This window comes from Haliotis cracherodii, unplaced genomic scaffold (assembly GCF_022045235.1).
Source record: "Haliotis cracherodii isolate W230 unplaced genomic scaffold, xgHalCrac1.p SCAF_1, whole genome shotgun sequence".
Lineage (NCBI taxonomy): Eukaryota > Metazoa > Mollusca > Gastropoda > Lepetellida > Haliotidae > Haliotis > Haliotis cracherodii.
This window is the reverse complement of record NW_027266264.1, coordinates 86,084,238-86,104,169: the sequence shown is the minus strand read 5'-3', so window position 1 is coordinate 86,104,169 and position 19,932 is coordinate 86,084,238. Positions and strand designations below refer to the sequence as shown.

Below are 19,932 nucleotides of genomic sequence, written 5' to 3'. Positions count from 1 at the left end.
ACGCTTGTGTGACGCGACGTCCGTTTCGCTGATGCCATAATCCGATTTCTACGACTGGATAAACGAGATGACGTTGTTTCCGGGTCAATGTAATCAACAGGCAACAGTCTGGCGCATTATTACCAAGCAGTGGACATGGACGTGTGGGTGTTCGTGTGTGTTCTCTCCCTCGCGTTACTGTCTGGCGGCGCCGACCCCCCGGGACACATGCAGCCAATCGGGAGCCACGCCCCTCCCCAAACCTTGGAAATTCTACGTGATTTTCCACACCCCTCCGATTTTTTTGCCAACTATGTTAAACCAGGAAAACCTGTACTTTTTAAGTCCATTTTGGAGAACATTGATTATAAACCATACAAGGCTTGGACTGACGAGTACTTGAGGTAAGTAAATATTCTATATTTGAAAATGTTAATGTAAGAAAATTGTGTCATAACTGTCAGTGTAAAACATACACATCTCCATCTTGGTCAAGGCTTGTCACGAGCCTCACAAACATAAATATGCCAAGGTATATGTTCCGGGGACATTTTGCCCAAAGGAAACATTTAGATTACTTGTTCCCTTTTTGACTTCATTATCTGGATAGTTTGAAGTTCAGCACGTGTTACTTCTTTACTAAAACCTGTGTTTCCCCTGCGTGTTTGGTGAGACAATATCGATCATCATTATCATCATGATATATCCCACGACAACAGGTGCAGACTTGACACCCTGCCTGCATGCACTCTTAGATCAGTGGGGTCTGATTGTGTAACAGGGGGTGCCGTTCATGTAAAGGGAGACGGGAAAAGATTTTTAAATGCATTGACAATAATATATGTGATTTTAAAGGTTGATTAAAAAGAAGCTAAAATTATCCTTCTAAAATGTGTTTACGGTAAACGATGAACACGATGAATAATAAGACGTCATTTATAATAAGACAAGTCTGACGTGTTTGATTGTGACAGACATGTAAAATATTACGAGACTTTGACTGCAGTGACCTAACTATTCAATAATAAAAAGACAGGTGCGTGCTCGCTCGGTGTTTGCTCAGATAACTATGCACGGACTTGAAACATAACAATTTGAACAAACAACATCAAAGTAAACTAAAACTATAACCCATTGCATGAAGAATCGTATACATCTGTTGCAAACTGCGCCGTCATATAGCTGGAATATTGCGGCGTTAAACATAAAAATGCACCCTGTCAACGATTTCAACATGAACGTTACGTTTTTCAAAAATATTAATAGTCTTCTTTAGCACATACCATGCCTGACGAGATTGTACATGACTTGTCCTCTGGGGCAGGAGATGCTTTTACTTTAGAGCAACATATGTCTTTGTTGCGTCCAGATAGACTGAGGTTTGATTCATTGTCATTTCGTGATGTTTGCACATGTGCGAGTGATGTTGTCATGTAGATAGTTGTCACAGGCCCTGCCGCCAGCTGTTGTTCCTTATGTCCCCGCTACAATGACAGAGGTAACGAGTGGAACAGCTGATTAGAAGTGTCCACCTTTTACACATGTGCTCCCCAACATGCGTTCTGATTGTGGTTGTGGAATGTGGGATGTGGTGTGTGTGTGTGTTTGTGTGTGTGTGTGTGGTGTGTTGGTTTGGGTGTGGCTGGATGTGTGGAGTGTGTTTGTGTATGTGTGTGTGTGTGAAATGTGGTGTGTTGGTTTGGGTGTATGTGTGGGGTGTGTGTGTGTACGTGTATGTGTGTGTGAGAGAGAGAGGTGTGGTGTGGTGTGTTGGTTTGGGTGTGGGTGTATGTGTGGTGTGCGTGTGTGTATGTGTGATGTGTAGTGTGTTTGTATGGGTGTGGGTGTATGTGTGTGTGAGAGAGCGAGGTGTGGTGTGTTGGTTTGGGTGTGGGTGTGGGTGTATGTGGTGTGTGGGTGTCTGTGTGTGTGCGTGTGTGAGGTGTGTGGTGTGTTGGTTTGTGTGTGTGTATGTGTGTGTGTGTGTGGTGTGTTGGTTTGGGTGTGGCTGGATGTGTGGAGTGTGTTTGTGTATGTGTGTGTGTGAAATGTGGTGTGTTGGTTTGGGTGTGGGTGTATGTGTGGTGTGCGTGTGTGTATGTGTGATGTGTAGTGTGTTTGTATGGGTGTGGGTGTATGTGTGTGTGTGAGAGAGCGAGGTGTGGTGTGTTTGGGTGTGGGTGTGGGTGTATGTGGTGTGTGGGTGTCTGTGCGTGCGTGTGTGAGGTGTGTGGTGTGGTGTGTTGGTTTGGGTGTGGGTGTATGTGTGCGGTGTGAGTGTATGTGTGTTAGAGAGAGAGAGAGAGAGAGAGAGAGAGAGAGAGAGAGAGAGAGAGAGAGAGAGAGAGAGAGGTGTGGTGTGGAGTGTGTTTGTGTATGTGTGTGTGTGAAATGTGGTGTGTTGGTTTGGGTGTATGTGTGGGGTGTGTGTGTGTACGTGTGTGTGTGTGTGAGAGAGAGAGAGAGGTGTGGTGTGGTGTGTTGGTTTGGATGTGGGTGTATGTGTGGTGTGCGTCTGTGTATGTGTGATGTGTAGTGTGTTTGTATGGGTGTGGGTGTCTGTGTGTGTGTGAGAGAGCGAGGTGTGGTGTGTTTGGGTGTGGGTGTGGGTGTATGTGGTGTGTGAGGTGTCTGTGTGTGCGTGTGTGAGGTGTGTGGTGTGGTGTGTTGGTTTGGGTGTGGGTGTATGTGTGCGGTGTGAGTGTTTGTGTGTGTGTTAGAGAGAGAGAGAGAGGTGTGTGGTGTGGTGTGGTGTGTTGGTTTGGGTGTATGTGTGTGTGTATGTGGTGTGTGGGTGTGTGGGGTGTTGGTTTGTGTGTGTGTATGTGGTGTATGCGTATGTGTGTGTGTGAGGTGTGTGTGTGTGGTGTGTTGGTTTGGGTGTGTGTGTATGTGTGGGTGTGAGAGAGAGAGGTGTGTGGTGTGGTGTGTTGGTTTGGGTGTGTGTGTATGTGGTTTATGCGTATGTGTGTGTCAGGTGTGTGTGTGGTGTGGTGTGTTGGTTTGGGTGTAGGTGTGGGTGTGGGTGTGGATCTGGACGTGTTGTGTGGGTGTGCGGGGTGTATTTATTCTGTTTTTAATGTCATTTTCCTGATCTAGTATTCTGTTTCTTATATAGTATTCTGTTCCTGATATAGTATTTTGTTCCCGATCTAGTGTTCTGTTTCCAATGTAGTATTCTGTTGCTGAGGTAGTATTATGTTCCTTATGTAGTATTCTGTTGCTGAGGTAGTATTCTGTTCATGGTGTAGTGTTCTGTTGCTAGTGTAGTATTCTGTTCCTGGTGTAGTATTCTGTTCCTGGTGTAGTATTATGTTCCTGGTGTAGTATTCTGACCTTGGTATGGTATTCTGTTCTTGGTGTAGTATTCTGTTCCTGATGTAGTATTCTGCTCTTGATGTAGTATTCTGTTTCTGGTGCAGTATTCTGTTCCTAATGTAGTATTCTGTTGCTGATGTAGTATTCTGTTGCTGAGGTAGTATTCTGTTCCTAAAGTAGTATTCTGTTGCTGATGTAGTATTCTGTTCCTGATGTAGTATTCTGTTCCTAAAGTAGTATTTTGTTTGATGTAGTATTCTGTTGGTGATGTAGTATACTGGTCCTGGTGTAGTATTCTGTTCCTGATGTAGTAATCTGTTCCTGATGTAGTAATCTGTTCCTGGTATAGTATTCTGTTCCCCGAGTAGTATTCTGCTCCCCGTCAGGTATTCCGACCCTTCAGTGCCCTTTCCCACGTGTCTGCTGTACTTTCTACCCCGTTCCTGTAGTATTCTGCTCCCCGTCAGGTATTCCGACCCTGCAGTACCCTTTCCCACGTGTCTGCTGTACTTTCTACCCCGTTCCTGTAGTATTCTGCACCCCGTAGTGTGTACTTCTATGTTTCGCTGGATTACTCCGTGCACTTGTGTCATCAGTATGTTCTACTGCTATTGGTCCCGTGCAGGGAGAGGTTCGGGCACTACGAGGTGGACGTGGAGACGGGGAAGAAGGAGGATCGTACCAAGGAGCTGAAGTCCCAGACCCTGCGTCACTTCCTGGACGAGTACCGCAAGGCGGACGTGTACCTGGTGCAGGACCTCACTGCCGCCATGAAAGGTACTGTAGCTTCCCTCCCCTTTCTCTCGGTAGCTCCTTCCCCCGTCACGAGATGAGAGAAACGTGATATTTCACGAGACACATGGAATATCGTATTTATTATGTACTTTTTGTGTAGTCGTACAATCGTAAACACTATAAACAGAAGTAATAAAAATATTTGAGGTCTCTAAAATTCTTTAGCATACGTTTGGATATGAATTTATACAAAATCAGCTTTAAAAATATATTTCAAGCTACGAGACAGCTTTTGGAAGTGAAGGAATACACGTTGGTCAAGTAACAAAATGGCGCTCAGCGAAACGAACAGTCTCGATTGATGAATTAAATGAGAGAATTACAGGTTATAACGAAACATTTTCAAGGGAATAACAAACTGCAAGAAGCGACATTAACTCCATAAATGACCAGCTGTCATTATGTTGCCTTGTCAATATGGAACTAACGTTAAAAGGAAGTCAACAGTTTGTGTACGTGCCAGACACTTACTATAAAGGGGGACAATCTGCGGGGAGGTAACTTTTGTATGAAAATAGTTCCGTCAAAGTGTTATGTTCACTGCAGTGAAATATCCAGTGTTATGTTCAATGCAATGAAATAGCAAGCGTTATGTTCACTGCAGTGAAATATCAAGTGTTATGTTCAATGCAATGAAAATATCACCTTTCTCAGTTTCAAAAAAGTCTTTCACACTGAACTATATATAATAAATTCAGCTATCTGTTGAGGACGTTTACTCGGACTCGGTTCACAGATTTCTCTCTTAGTTCTCAGACCCGTGAAGATCCGGGCTAGAATATGTGGTGGCCTCGCCGACTTGGTAGATGCATGTCATCGTATCCCAGTTGCGAAGATCGATGCTCACGATGTCGATCACTGGATTGTCTGGTCCAGACTCGATTATTCACAGATAGCTGGAATTACCTAGGTTTCAATAAGCACGAATAAGGCGCTGCCAGTTTATTCCACACATTATGAGCACTCATACATGGCGATCTGGTCTGCCTTACTGTCGAGTGTAACCTGCATGTGTGTTACAGAGGACGTGGATGTCCCTTACAGTCTACGCTGTGGAGGTTTCCAGAAGCTGTTCACGAAGACGATAGCGTGGTTCAGCAGCGGCGGCACCAAGTCCGTCCTCCACATGGACGAGTTCGACAACATCAACTGTCTCCTGGACGGCACCAAGGACCTCGTCTTCTACGACAAGGTAAACAGCCTCTACCACCTCTGAGTGAGTGAGTGAGTGAGTGAGTTGTGAAGAACACCACTGAAACAGTGTTATATCTACATCACCTTGTGTGAGGTCACGTGGGAGGGTGTCCCAAGTGATGCAGGTCTTAGAGTGGAAGGTCCGGGGTTCGATGCCCGGCCACTTCGTACCAAAAAATGTTAAAAGATGGTGCTTGTTGTTACCCTGTCTGGCGCTCGGCATTAAGAGGCTAAAACAAGGACTGATCGGCTCGGAGATCGGCATCAGTCCGGGCTGGTACAGACAGACGCACACATATAAGTACAATAATCTTCAATCTCATTAAAATCAGATCTTAGTTCTCGCTATGCTAGATCTGAGGACATCCCATTAAGGGTCACGTCAGAACGACCTTTCATCCAACCAATCAGAGCGTCGCTTACCAGATCATGAAAGTGACAGTCGGAATGTGTTTTCTAATCATGCAACGACGAAATATTTAACACGGGGTATTCCAAACGACAGTCACGGGTTTTATGATTATATCCATACAATCTAGGCCATCTATAAGCCAATCCAGAATGGTCTTCGTGTCAGTTTTAATTTTTTAATCGAGAATACGTCAAAATATGTTTCGAAGCGTAGTCGCCAGTTTGAAACTTGTGTCGCAAAGCTCGAAAAAGCTGCCTTCTGATTTGCTAATGTCGATTTCTTGTCAGTCATTTCATTGGTCGGTCAAAATTCGCGAAAGGTCGTCGTGACGTGACCCGTAATGGGATGTCCTCAGATCTTTGTTAAGCGGTAGCGAAAACAAGGACCTGATTTTAATGAGATTGAATAATCTTGGACACGACGTTAAACCCCATTTCACCTCACCTTAGAGGAGTAATCAGGGTGAGGCTATGATTCCAAACCATGACCGTCAGATCAGACCACGGCATGGACGATTGAGCCACGTCGGTGCCCACAACCGCCTTTGAGTTGATATTAAGCTAAACGTTTCACTTTCGTGTTGTTTAGTGTTGACGATATACATAATGGACATTAATCCCTAGCAATTGTTCAGTTACATTTTTACTTTTTAGAACATTAGCAATCCTGTGTAACAGATCTGTTGTTTTGGCACCAGAAATACGGCCCTGATATCGAGGCTGACGGCTATGTGTGGGATGGGTCCTACAGTTCGGTAGACGTGGACCGAGTAGATATGTACAAGTTTCCCCGCTTGAGTGATCTCCCCTGGGTCAAGGCACACATGGAGAAGGGGGACTGTCTCTTTATACCATATAGGTAAGTGTGACAATACCCCTTTATATCGAGCTCACGTTTTCACACTCAGCCACCATGGCCTGGAACAGTCTACCACAGCACCCCCATGGCTGTAGTGAACTGTCTACTTTCCGGTCTCAACTCAACATCTATCAGTAGTGGAAAATGTAGAACTCTGTGAAAACAACAGGGGAATCCTCACAATATGCGGGCCGCACAAGAGAGAGACGGCGGGTTACAAAGGAGCGGATAAACATGCACGGAGGATTCTTGGAGGATTAGGAACAAATGGCCCGTGACTGTACATACGCCATTGGCTACAGATGATTGAATGTATCAAAGCCGGAGACATTCCACGTTGTACACATGTTGCAGGTCATAGGTCAGTACACACGTTGTAGGTCAAAGGTCACCAGTGTCATGAATGAAACATTTACCGTTAACAGTCCAGTTGGTACAAATAAGAAAGTAAAACTGACTTGTACAAAATTCTAGCGTAGTCGATTACATCCTATCCTCTGCATACTTGTTTCCTTTCTTTAAGGAATTTATCGTTAAAGAGTTCGATCCCATTTTCTCAGACGCCCATTGTCGAATTGAACTTCTTGTACACATCCAATCAGATACCTCACATCATGCGAATTGTGACAGTACACAATCTAGTAGTGAAAAAGCATGCCAAAAACGAAGTAGAAAATGGGATCCTAGCCTAAAAGATAAATTTAGCTCCTCATCAGGAAACACATTTGGCTTTAAAACGATTAACAAGAAAATAAAATCTGAAGAATCATCTCAGCCTTGGTTCGACGCAAAGTGCCATACAGTTCGCAAATATTACCACAAATGTAAAAATAAATACTCAACACAATAGACAATGCTTTGAAACTGCTGCTAAAACGTACAGTAAAGTGTTAAAACGATCGCGCTATGCATACAAGCAGAAGTGTGCGGGAAGATACAGACTGACCAAGAACAAGGACCGCAAAACATTTTGGAATATCTTAAAATCATTTCGTGAAAAAGAATATCATGAAAGTATAAGTATTGACACTTTGTATGAATATTTTAAAAGTTTGAATGAACAGTCAATAGGAGCAGTCGATATTGATATTGATGATCTACCAAGTAATGATAATCTTCATATACCCACTACATAAGAAGAGATAAGATCTGCTTGCAATAGGTGGAAATGTAATAAAGGTTGTGGATTAGATAACGTATGTAACGAATATATCAAAGGCACTTGTAACTATTTAATGTAATATTTTTGCATGGTGTTATCCCAGAAGCCTGGCTTCTCGGTTACATGAAGCCAATCTCTAAAAACAAAGGCAATCCCACTGAGCCCGAAGAACAACCGCGGTATCTCACTGAAGCTTATTCAGAAATCACGGGTCTAATTGGGGAAACACAAGCCGGCTTAAGGAAAAAACATTCAACTATTGATCACAAAACGTCCTTAAGTCCCTTATCAATATCTATCAATCATCTGGTAAAAAAAAGTTAATTTTTGCTTTCATTGATTCTAGTGAAGCGTTCGACACAGTGTGGAGATCTGGGTAACGGCTTAAAATGATTAAAAGTGATATTAGTGGGAAATGTTTTAGGTTAATTTACAACATATATCAGAATATTCAGTCGTGTGTTATGTATGATAATGACATAACATCTTTTTTCACATGCCATGCCGGAGTTCGCCAAGGTGAAAATCTGTCTCCGTTTCTGTTTGCGCTGTATATTAACGATTTGGAATGTTTTCTGAGAGAAAACGAGGTCAAGGGATTGGATTTTGTGAATAATTACATCGAGCGTCATCTTGGTGTTCTTATGAAGTTATTCCTGCTTCTTTACGCAGATGCCACTGTTTTACTGTCGGAGACTGCTGCAGACTTACAGAAAGCTTTACATACTTTTGGAAATTATTGTGAAGCATGGAAGCTAAAAGTCAATATAAATAAAACAAAGGTTGTGATATTTTCAAAAGGATACGTGAGAAAAAACCCTTAAGGTTACACTGCAAGGTTGTGAGATTGAGATTGTTAAACGGTATCTCTACTTGGGTGTATTATTTTCAGGCAATGGAAGGTTTTGTAGCGCCTTAATTGAACCAGCGCCCAAACTGCTTTATTGTAAAATGTAAACCTTTCACTTTCATATTGTTTTGATCAAATACGAAAATTTTTGGAATTGTGTTTATCTGTTTGAAAATAAATACTAATTAAAAAGGAATAAATGGAATACATAAAATTAAAATTTCCCAACAGGAAATCAGAAGGCTTTATAAATAATTGTTACGATTGAAATGCGAAAACAAACCAAGAAAAACTGTTTATGGCTTTCGGCTCTAAACATGAATTGTTTATTGTTTCCAAAATTTAGAGTTGCATTGCTCAACTAGATCATGACTATAGTAATCACAACCGGAAGATGATTTTTACAACAACTAAAATCAATACACGCTGAGTCACACCACACGCACCTGTCCAGGCGACAATTTCACAGTGGTAGGAATTCGACTGCCTATTAGCCCACACAGACAGACATGCATATTGTAACGTCATTGCATGAAAAATACATAGGCTTTACCCACTGCTGACACAACAAATAACAAATCAAATAAAAGACTTGTGATATATTATTATTTTATTGTGGAGAGTACCATCTCCATCAATAATTTGTTAATTCAATATTAATATCCAATGTAGAATGTTGGAAGTAAGCAGGCTATCTTATTCTGTTAGATATTCTATTTTCCCTGATGCAATTTAAAGTGTTCAGTAGATAATATATATATTCAGAAGAGGAAACCAACTGTAGTACGCCCACTGTACACATGCATGCTTGTCGTAAGAGGAGACTAACGGGATCGGGTGGTCAGTCTGGCTGAATTGGTTGCTGCATGTCATCGTTTCCCATTTGCGAGGATCGATGCTCATGATGTCAATCACGCCGTCATATAGCCGGAACATTGTGCGGCGTTAAACAAACAAACAAACAAACAAATAAACAAACAAACAAACATCACGGCACAGCGTTGATGTTCGCGCGCTCTCTCGGTTACTCCGGGCTTGGTCAGACAGTGTTCATGAATCGTTATCTTCCTGCCTCCAGACCTTGTACCACATTAATACTACGATCATAGCTGTCCTTCCGCGTCTGAGACGTGAATATGTTCAGCAAATGACATCTTGAAAAGAATGACAATCAGCGCTTTCGTTCGACTCCAGCGCCATATGTGGACATTCAGCTGATGCAAATATATGTATTGCCTGACCAAAAATACCTTTCGTTGGGAAGAGTTTAACAACAATAATCTTGCCCGAATAAATACACAGTGGTGAAAAGCATTGTCGCCTTTTATGGCAAGCATGGCTTGCCGGAGCCCTATTCTACCCTTATCTTCACGGGTCAAGTTTAATTGAGAACACATGGAGGATTAGTGTACCAAGACATTCAGGACCAATCCCACCGATTACAGGTAGCATTCCTGACAATATTCAACACCCTCCTACTGTCGTCATTTGGTTGTGACGATTGTGAAATACAACATCAGTGGTTTTCCTCGTGCAATGCGCATGCGGTGTGTAAACCTGAAGTGTCCCAGTGTGTTTAACTCACCTGGTTCCTGTAAGGAGATTGCCGCCCCAGCAGTGGCGACCGACATAGCGGGTTAACGTGGGCTTACGCACAGGTTTGGAGGAAACGTACTGCAGTCCCGCTAGCATGGTGTTACCGGTGGTTTAACACCGTGCCACTTCCTGGTTCAGTGATATTATGATGCACAGCTAACTACTGACGATGGTGGGGAAGTAGCCAAGGTGTATGTGTTGTTACTAAAATTGACATGGCTTTGGTTTGTCTGATCCGACTAGAATATATACACGTCTTCTCAATGTGACGGTTATAGTCGCGAAAAACTACTACGACTTTTTAATAAACCTATTCAACACAGACCGATACAGACTGACAGACAGACAGACAGGAAGACAGACGGACAGACAGAGACAGACAGGCAGGCAGACAGAAATAGACAGGCAGACAGACAGATATAGACAGGCAGGCAGACAGATATAGACAGGCAGACAGACAGATATAGACAGGCAGGCAGACAGATATAGACAGGCAGACAGACAGATATAGACAGGCAGACAGACAGATATAGACAGGCAGACAGACAGATATAGACAGGCAGACAGATATAGACAGGCAGACAGACAGATATAGACAGGCAGACAGACAGACATAGACAGGCTTACAGACAGATATAGACAGGCAGACAGACAGATATAGACAGGCAGACAGACAGATATAGACAGGCAGACAGATATAGACAGGCAGACAGACAGATATAGACATACAGACAGACAGACATAGACAGGCAGACAGACAGATATAGACAGGCAGGCAGACAGATATAGACAGGCAGACAGACAGATATAGACAGGCAGACAGACAGATATAGACAGGCAGGCAGACAGATATAGACAGGCAGACAGACAGATATAGACAGGCAGGCAGACAGATATAGACATACAGACATACAGACATAGACAGGCAGACAGACAGATATGGACATGCAGACAGACAGATATAGACAGGCAGACAGACAGATATAGACATACAGACAGACAGACATAGACAGGCAGACAGACAGATATAGACAGGCAGACAGACAGACATAGACAGACAGACAGACATAGACAGGCAGACAGACAGATATAGACAGGCAGACAGACAGACATAGACAGGCAGACAGACAGATATAGACATGCAGACAGACAGATATAGACAGGCAGACAGACAGACATATACAGTCAGACATACAGATGTAGACAGGCAGACAGACAGACATAGATAGGCAGGCAGACAGATATAGACAGACAGACAGATATAGACAGGCAGACAGACATAGACAGGCAGACAGACATACGCACGGATGTACAGACCAAGTGTCTAGGTTTGGATTGTGCAGTGACGGCAGCGTATTGTAAGTATACATCTAGAACTGCGATGTACACGTGTTTACAAACGTTGGCATGTGTCTAGGATATAAGGGCTGACATTCACAGAAAATAATATTGTGAAACATGTTTGAGAATCTCCTTAGAAACCACAAGTCCCAGAAAGGGGAATCGTTAGGAGAATGTACATATACAGGGATGATGTGTCGACATATACAGATATAAGATGTGTCGACATATACAGGTATAAGATGTGTCGACATATACAGGTATAAGATGTGTCGACATATGCAGGTATAAGATGTGTCGACATATACAGGTATAGGATGTGTCGACATATACAGGTATAAGATGTGTCGACATAAACAGGTATAAGATGTGTCGACATATACGGGTATAAGATGTGTCGACATATACGGGTATAAGATGTGTCGACATATACAGGTATAAGATGTGGATCACTACAGCCAAGGAAACCTGCTGGTATTGGATGTCAGGTATTAGATAATATCTTCAATACAGCCAGAGAAACAAACACACTGAAGTTGGTCGCCTGTGTATTTGTAATTCTCATCTTGTCTTAGATGGTACCACCAAGTAAACTCATTCGGCAGTCGGAACTTGGCGGTCAACATCTGGCTGCACCATCTACAGTGGTTCAACACCACCGACTGCACTGCCGATGAGACGTGGAAGACGCAGGGCTCCCTCACGAAGTACGGCTTTGCACAGCTCCAGGAGTCGCTCAGGTATGGTCCACGATCTCGGGTAAGATCCATGATCTCGGGTAAGGTCGACGACCTCAGGTAAGGTCCACGGTCTCATGTAGGGTCCACGTTCTTAGGTACGGTCTACGATCTCAGCTACGGTCCACGTTCTCAGGTAAGGTCTACGATCTCAGCTACGGTCCACGGTCTCAGGTAAGATCCACGATCTCGGGTAAGGTCGACGACCTCAGGTAAGGTCCACGGTCTCAGGTAGGGTCCACGTTCTTAGGTACGGTCTACGATCTCAGCTACGGTCCTCGGTCTCAGGTAAGGTCCATGGTCTCAGGTAAGGTCTACGATCTCAGCTACGGTCCACGGTCTCAGGTAAAGTCTACGATCTCAGCTACGGTCCACGGTCTCAGGTAAGATCCACGATCTCGGGTAAGGTCGACGACCTCATGTTAGGTCAGTGGTCTCAGCTACGGTCCACGGTCTCAGGTAAGATCCACGATCTCGGGTAAGGTCGACGACCTCAGGTTAGGTCAGTGGTCTCAGGTGAGGTCCACGGTCTCAGTTAAGGTCCACACGCTCAGGTTTTAAATGGAAAAGCCTCCTTCCCCGCTACAGATTGACTTTTCCAAATACTCTCACACGGTGGCTTTCCATGCAAAGGAAAGTAAATTATTCACCTGAAAACCACACGGGAACATTCGGTACACGTCGAAATATGGAATTGCATCATCCATCAGTTTTGTCTCTGATGCGACAAATTTGAAAACCTGTACTTCACACGCCTACCAGGCAACGTTTTGAAAGCTTTACTGAGCCTTGGGATTTTCTCACAGTGTTAATTAAAAAACCCATCAGGATTTGCAGCCGTATCTGAAAAATATCTAATCTCAATACAAAATCCCACACACTCCATCCCCAGAATATCAAATGGTCGGTCACTCGCATGTTCACAAGTTTTGCAGGTTTCTTCCAGATTTATTATATAATTTACGGTATAGTCTTTACCTGTTCATATGACGAGAGGTATTTTTCACTTCCTCCACGAATACGTAAATGCCGTACACTAACAAACTCCACATAAGCCCGGTAGACTATAAAGCATGTGCGTGTTGTCGATGTTGCAGGGAACTGGTGTTTGAGCCGTTGCACATGGAGGAGAGTCTGACGGAGGAGGAGTTTCTGGAGAGATGGAAGGAGATCTCAACTGACCGGGACGCCAGTTCAAAGGTCATGACCTTTCTGTATATACCTTGGCCCAGTCGCGGAACGCACCAGAGTTCGCTGTGCAGAGTTGCGTCCCTTAGACGCGCCACTAATCTATAATCACGGGATCGAATCCAAGCTTCAGCCTCATTATTGGTTTCGGTTTGTTAGAGCCGTGCTTGTGGGTTTCAGAAAAGTTGTAAATGTCTAAGACCTGTAACATTTCGTCCCACGTCAATCTGGCACGATGTGGTACTACTACTACTACTACTACTACTACTACTACTACTACTACTACTGATGATGATGATAATGGGATAAATCCAAATGTGTTAATTACGAACCAGTCACAAAGTGCTTTTAGCCATACGACTGTTGTAAGCCTATTTTAAACAAAGAGAGTTACGACACTCGTAGAGTTTCGCTCGTTTTCTTAATCGGTTCCCTGCAAGCAGACTTACCTTGACGTCGTGGTTTCAGATATTCCATCATATTGACGTCAACGGGGACGGCGTGTGGACGTGGGACGAGGTGTACACCTTCGACGTGGAGCAGGTGTTCACGATGTATCCCAAAGGTTTCGGCAACGACTTCCGGGAAGAATATCGGAGCAAGAAAGACATGATGGAAACGTTTCTCACATCGAACGACCAACAGGAGAACGCCATGACAAGAGACGAACTTTAGAAGATATCGCTAACAGTTTGTAATACCATCTACAAGTCAGTCACTGGAAGTTCCGTTCAAGCATTTCAAGCGGTTTGCTGTATTTATCTGTGTCTGCATGGCGCAGAAATAACACTCAGTATCACACTATCACATGCGCGCAACACACACACGAACCCATGTTTCACTACAGTGGCAAAAGGGGTCCGGTGTATTTATTTCACATGAAGCTTACTCGCCGTTTTCTACCTGAAATAATGTTTAAAACAGCGTTAAACAACTCAAATCACAGATTCATAACATTCTTTTAAAGATTGTATAACGTCATATATTGCACAACCGAGCGGAATCAATAAACTGTACTTCCACCGACAAGGAAGTCAATTATATCAGGAAGTCGTGTTGAGGCATAAAAATCACAAAACTTTAGTTTAAATGAATTTTGCACCGTCTCGATCAGGTATATCGTGTTGATGCATACACGGCGGTGAAGTGTGTTTTGCTATTTAGAATTGTAGCATATCAATGTAATTAAGTTTGACTTTCAATCAGCTCAATTCTGGGTTCGTTCCTGGGGAATAAAGAACATCAGCATTGTTCTTGAGGTTGATTCTGAGCTAGGAATTCACTGGCCATTCTGAACGGGCATTTTAAACAGTAAAAGTGATGCAACTATTGGTCATTATGCAAAGTTACAGAGAAAATGAAACATCAACATAACATGGGGCTCTTTAATTCTACTTCCGGGTTACATTGATTCTCACGATTCAGATCCACGGGGTATTTCTTTACTCCAGCTGAAAGATCTCTTCATACAGATCTACACCTGTTTTTGCAAGACCACGTATCTGAAAATAAAACATTCACTAAAAAACGAATTTTGTTGTTTTTATTAACCTTACAGTAGAAATACGTTCAATAACTTCGTGAAACTTAAGACAACACATTCGCCCATATGTCATGTATGTCTGATCTTCATGAATGTGCCAACACCAACAGCTATTTACATTGGAAACTAATGGCGTACCGTTTGGTGTGGTGTTTAAACAGGTAGATATATTTTCTTTGAGAATATATTAGGGCTTGCATGTCAGTACATATAAAACGGGGTTAGAATAGGTCTTCAGCAACCAATGCTTGCCGTAAAAAATCGACTCTGCTTGTAGTAAGTAGGCGACTAACGGGATCGGGTGGTCAGGCTCGCTGACTTGGTTGATGCATGTCATCGTGTCCCAACTGCGTGGATCGATGCTCATGATGTCAATCACTGGATTATCTGGTCCAGACCGCCGTCATATAGCTGGAATATTGCTGAGTGTGGCGTTAAACAACAAACAAACATATAACTATGAAGGCTTCGGTTAGAGAAAAACATGAAGGTGTTTGGGGATATTGAGAATAGTGCATTAGCATATGCAACAGTAATGGGGATATCGAGAATAGTGCATTAGCATATGCAACAGTAATTGGGATATGGAGAATAGTGCATCAGTAAATATAACAGTAATGGGGATATTGAGAATATTGCATCAGTAAATATACAGTTATGGGGATATTGAGAATATTGCATCAGTAAACATAGCCGTAATGGGGATATTGAAAATATTGCATCAGTAAATATAACAGTAATGGGGATATTGAGAATATTGCATCAGTAAATATAACAGTAATGGGGATATTGAGAATATTGCATCAGTAAATATAACAGTAATGGGGATATTGAGAATATTGCATCAGTAAATATAACAGTAATGGGGATATTGAGAATACTACATCAGTAAATATAACAGTAATGGGGATATTGAGAATATTGCATCAGTAAATATAACAGTAATGGGGATATTGAGAATACTACATCAGTAAATATAACAGAAATGGCGATATTGAGAATATTGCATCAGTAAATATAACAGTAATGCACAAGGTGCAGAGGTTTTGGAAAAAACAATTTTCATAGAAAAATCAAATATTATGAAATGACAAGATTTATAACTTGTTCAAATTGTAGTTTGGTGCTAATGCTCGTGTGATGTGAGATGCTCGTAATATGAGAATACGTAATTTCTGTTTTGTATCACAATTATTTAGACGGTGTTTTAGGTACACTTTAATATATATTGTTTTGTTTGTTGTTTAACGCCACACTCAGCAATATTCCAGCTTTATGATGGCGGTCTGTAAATAAGCGAGTCTGGACCAGACAATCAAATGAGTGATGTCATGAGCGTTGATCCACGCAATTGGGATACGATGACATGCCTCAACCAAGTCAGCGAGCCTGACCACCCGATCTCGTTAGTCACGACTAATGACAAGCATAGTCCTTTTTCAGCAAGCAGGAGTTGCTGAAGACCTATTCTAACCCGGATCTTCACGGGTAAATATATCTCGGACTAGTGTTATTTTGGGAAATTAAAACATTGAGAAAACAAACAAACATGCAGAAATCTTTCTGTTCCCCTTGAAATTTCAAATTAGAATCAAAACACACACAATCACCATATGTTTACGAGAACATCAATATTGTTTTTATAATCTCGACAAACAGATGCGGTGTACGTGCGTTTGTGAAGATCCTACCAGGAACTGTCGTCGATGTGTCAGCCTGACACAAGTATTGGACACTCCCAGCCCAGCTAGGTGTCGTCTCTCCCCCACCCAGGCAACATGTGTCTGACAACGTGTGTGAGCGTAACCCCGGGGGCGACAACAGCTAATACATCTCCGTCACTAATAGTACACACGTGGCGACCCCGCCTCTCGCCCACTTGACTCAGGTTCACGTGACGATGTTCATTTCAATTGATATGTTTATTGTTGCTGATGTATTTTCCACACTTCACTGCATGGTTAGTGTAGGACGAAGTGTGTGTGTGTGTGTGTGTGTGTGTGTGTGTGTGTATTTATGACATCATAAATAAAATGCATTAGTAGTAGATAACTAACCATTAATTGGATTGTGATATCAATAATTCATTTGTAAAAGTAACAAAATGATATAATTACGTAAGGATTAAACAGTAAAACGTCGCCTAATAGACCTGTATTTATATTGTTAGTGTTGCTCTCTAATTCATCAGACATGCTGCTAAAATAGGAGCTCGGGTACACGTGAACAGACAGCAACATCACTCACAGTGAACTTGGCGAAACCATCAGAAGCGACACCTGCGGCTGATGCGCCAGAAACGTCATCACGGAGCATCACACCTTGTTCAGCGCCATCTGGCGGCACATCCGCCTCACATGGGGAAGGTCGTGCAAAGATCGGCGTCATAAAGCCAAACTGTATTATCTAAAATGCATTTATTGTCTAGGGTGACTAAAACGTTGTGATTTACTGAGTGGGATGATTGTGGCCAGCGTTTGCTAGCAGTTGACAGGGGTTGTTAAACAGATACCCCGCTTTTATACAAATGCAGTATTGAATCTCGACAAAAGAGGGAAATAGATTTAGACACGATCAGCAACTGCAGCGCCTATTTCAGCAACAATGGTGTATGTGTCGGCATCGACGTTGACGGTGTCCTGTGTTGTAACAACGATGGTGTATGCGACACTGATGACGTTCTGTGCAACTGAAGGTGTCCAATTCCAAGGTCACTTGAAACCCCTTGGGAGTTATCCCCCTTTGCACGACATCCCAGTAATGGAGGGTATACCCACGCCGCAGTATTTCTACGAGTGGTTTGTGAGGCCAGGTCAACCTGTGTTATTGAGATCGGCGTTAAACAACCCTAGTTTCAAGTACCCGGCATACAAACTCTGGAACGATGACTATCTCAGGTAAGAGTGCGTGAGTTAGTTTAACGTCTCTTTTGAAAATAGCGTATTAAAATTTATGCGGGTACATCAAGGCATAAAACCTGGAATCGAACTTTTTAACACCTAGCCGTGTAACTCTTAAACTGAATATACACTCCCCCCCGCCCCCTATTTTATAAAGACCCCTATAGTGCGTTATTTCATACTCTATACTCGCCGCTTCTCATGTTTCTTTCACAAACTTGTTTGCGAGGTTTCAATTACCTTATACCCACTGAACTATTATAACTTGTTTCTACTTTTCTGGGACTTTACAAACCTCCAAATATCATTCCTGAATTAATTTTTATTTAAATAGTTCTCATTCATCGGAGCCGAACCCGTATACCACATGACATATCATGGCATATTGGCAATTCCTAGTCTCTCAAACCCTACAGAATTTTTTCAAAAGGAATCCAACTTGAGTCAAGAAGTCTAGATTGCCTCAGCTATCAGATAAGGATTGTTCTGGGCTCCATTTGGATTTTATTCGTTTTATTTTGTATATTGTTGAAAAAGATAACTTTATTTCTAATTGTCAGTCTAGGTCTTTCCTATCGTTACTGAAGAAATAGTTTCAACATGTTGTTCAAAGTCTGCAACTAAATATGTTTGCAGGTTTTGCTCTTGTAAATTGATCACAAAACACGAAGTCGCATCTGAATGACTTTAAGAAACATACTTATTGTCTTCAAAAGTTGTCAAAGAGTTCTGCACCCGTGAAGATTCGGGTTAGAGCTGGTCCTCAACAACCCATCCTTGTCGTAAGAGGCGACTAACGGGATCGGGTGGTCAGACTCGCTGACTTGGTTGATGCATGTCATCGTGCCTCATGACATCAATCGCTGGATTGTCTGGTCCAGACTCGATTACTTTCACTGACCGCCGCCATACAGGTGGAATATTACTAATGCAACATTAAACAACAAACTAAAAACAACAACAAAGAATTCTCCGTACTCAGTATTGTCATGTGTTGCACGTGCGAAAGTGACTAGCGCCAGTGAATTGTGGGACAAACCACGAAAGTATTGGTTTTGCTCGATATTTGACATATTTTATGATTAAACCTGACATATGTGATCGTTATTGTCTGCATCTAGGCAAGATGGACACTCCCTCTTGGTGTTGGTTGGGGTTGTTACACCCTCAGGTTGGAGGCATCCATGATACCTGCAGGTGTTATAAGCCAAACCAAAACCGAACTCTCTTCGGTTTTACACAGCGATTATAAGAGTGCTTCTCGCAGTCACACGACATTATCGAGCAGTGATGTGTGGCACTACGTTGCACCTGGTTCAAACACAAACACTTCGCTGGCTACGACCAGAGAGGGCTGATCAAGGTGTTTGTGCTCTAATTACGAGTATGTGGGCTAGACCAACCGATCCCGCTGGTCGCCTCTTACGACAAGCATGGGTTGCTGAAGACCTTTTCTAGCCCGGATCTTCACAGGTGAGATCTCACGTGTGCATTTATGCAAGTGTCGTGTGTAGAGTTTACAAGTCTACATCTACACTGCAATATAAAATAGATAATTTCTGACTTGCACTTGCCTATATACTCGCGCCTTCCTCTACAGGCGGAGGTTTGGTGACCTTGTCGTTACATTCGAGCACCACAAGAAGGAGACGCGGAAGGTGACAGACGGTGACACGGGGGTGTTCCGCGCGTTCCTGAACCAATACAACACGTCCGATGTGTACCTGGTGATGAACGTGGCGCAGATCAGCGGCATGGCGGGTAGGTACCAGTACGGGTAGGCACGGTCACTGGATGTACGGGTGGGTACGATATCTCTCAGATGGTAAGGGGGCGTCCATTTGATGTACGAGTGGGTACGAGAACTCCCAGATGGTAAGGTGGCGTCCATTTGATGTATGGATGGATATTAGAACTCCCAGATGGTAAGGGGGCGTCCATTTGATGTATGGATGGATATTAGAACTCCCAGATGGTAAGGGGGCGTCCATTTGATGTATGGATGGATATTAGAACTCCCAGATGGTAAGGGGGCGTCCATTTGATGTATGGATGGATA

General features: G+C 42.9%; 1 protein-coding gene across 1 annotated transcript in view; it reads left to right on the top strand.

Moving 5' to 3' along the window:
• The first annotated feature begins 131 nt into the window (after positions 1-131).
• Positions 132-19,932, top strand: part of LOC139458219 (uncharacterized) — a 28,933-nt gene continuing 9,132 nt past the window's right edge. Inside the window, exons 1-9 of the mRNA XM_071239565.1 lie at positions 132-383; positions 3,923-4,074; positions 5,115-5,284; positions 6,396-6,556; positions 12,081-12,245; positions 13,340-13,442; positions 13,899-14,028; positions 17,552-17,870; positions 19,474-19,634. Of these exons, the coding sequence (XP_071095666.1) occupies positions 136-383; positions 3,923-4,074; positions 5,115-5,284; positions 6,396-6,556; positions 12,081-12,245; positions 13,340-13,442; positions 13,899-14,028; positions 17,552-17,870; positions 19,474-19,634 (1,609 nt within the window). The 5' untranslated portion in view covers positions 132-135. The remainder of the gene's footprint in view (positions 384-3,922; positions 4,075-5,114; positions 5,285-6,395; positions 6,557-12,080; positions 12,246-13,339; positions 13,443-13,898; positions 14,029-17,551; positions 17,871-19,473; positions 19,635-19,932) is intronic.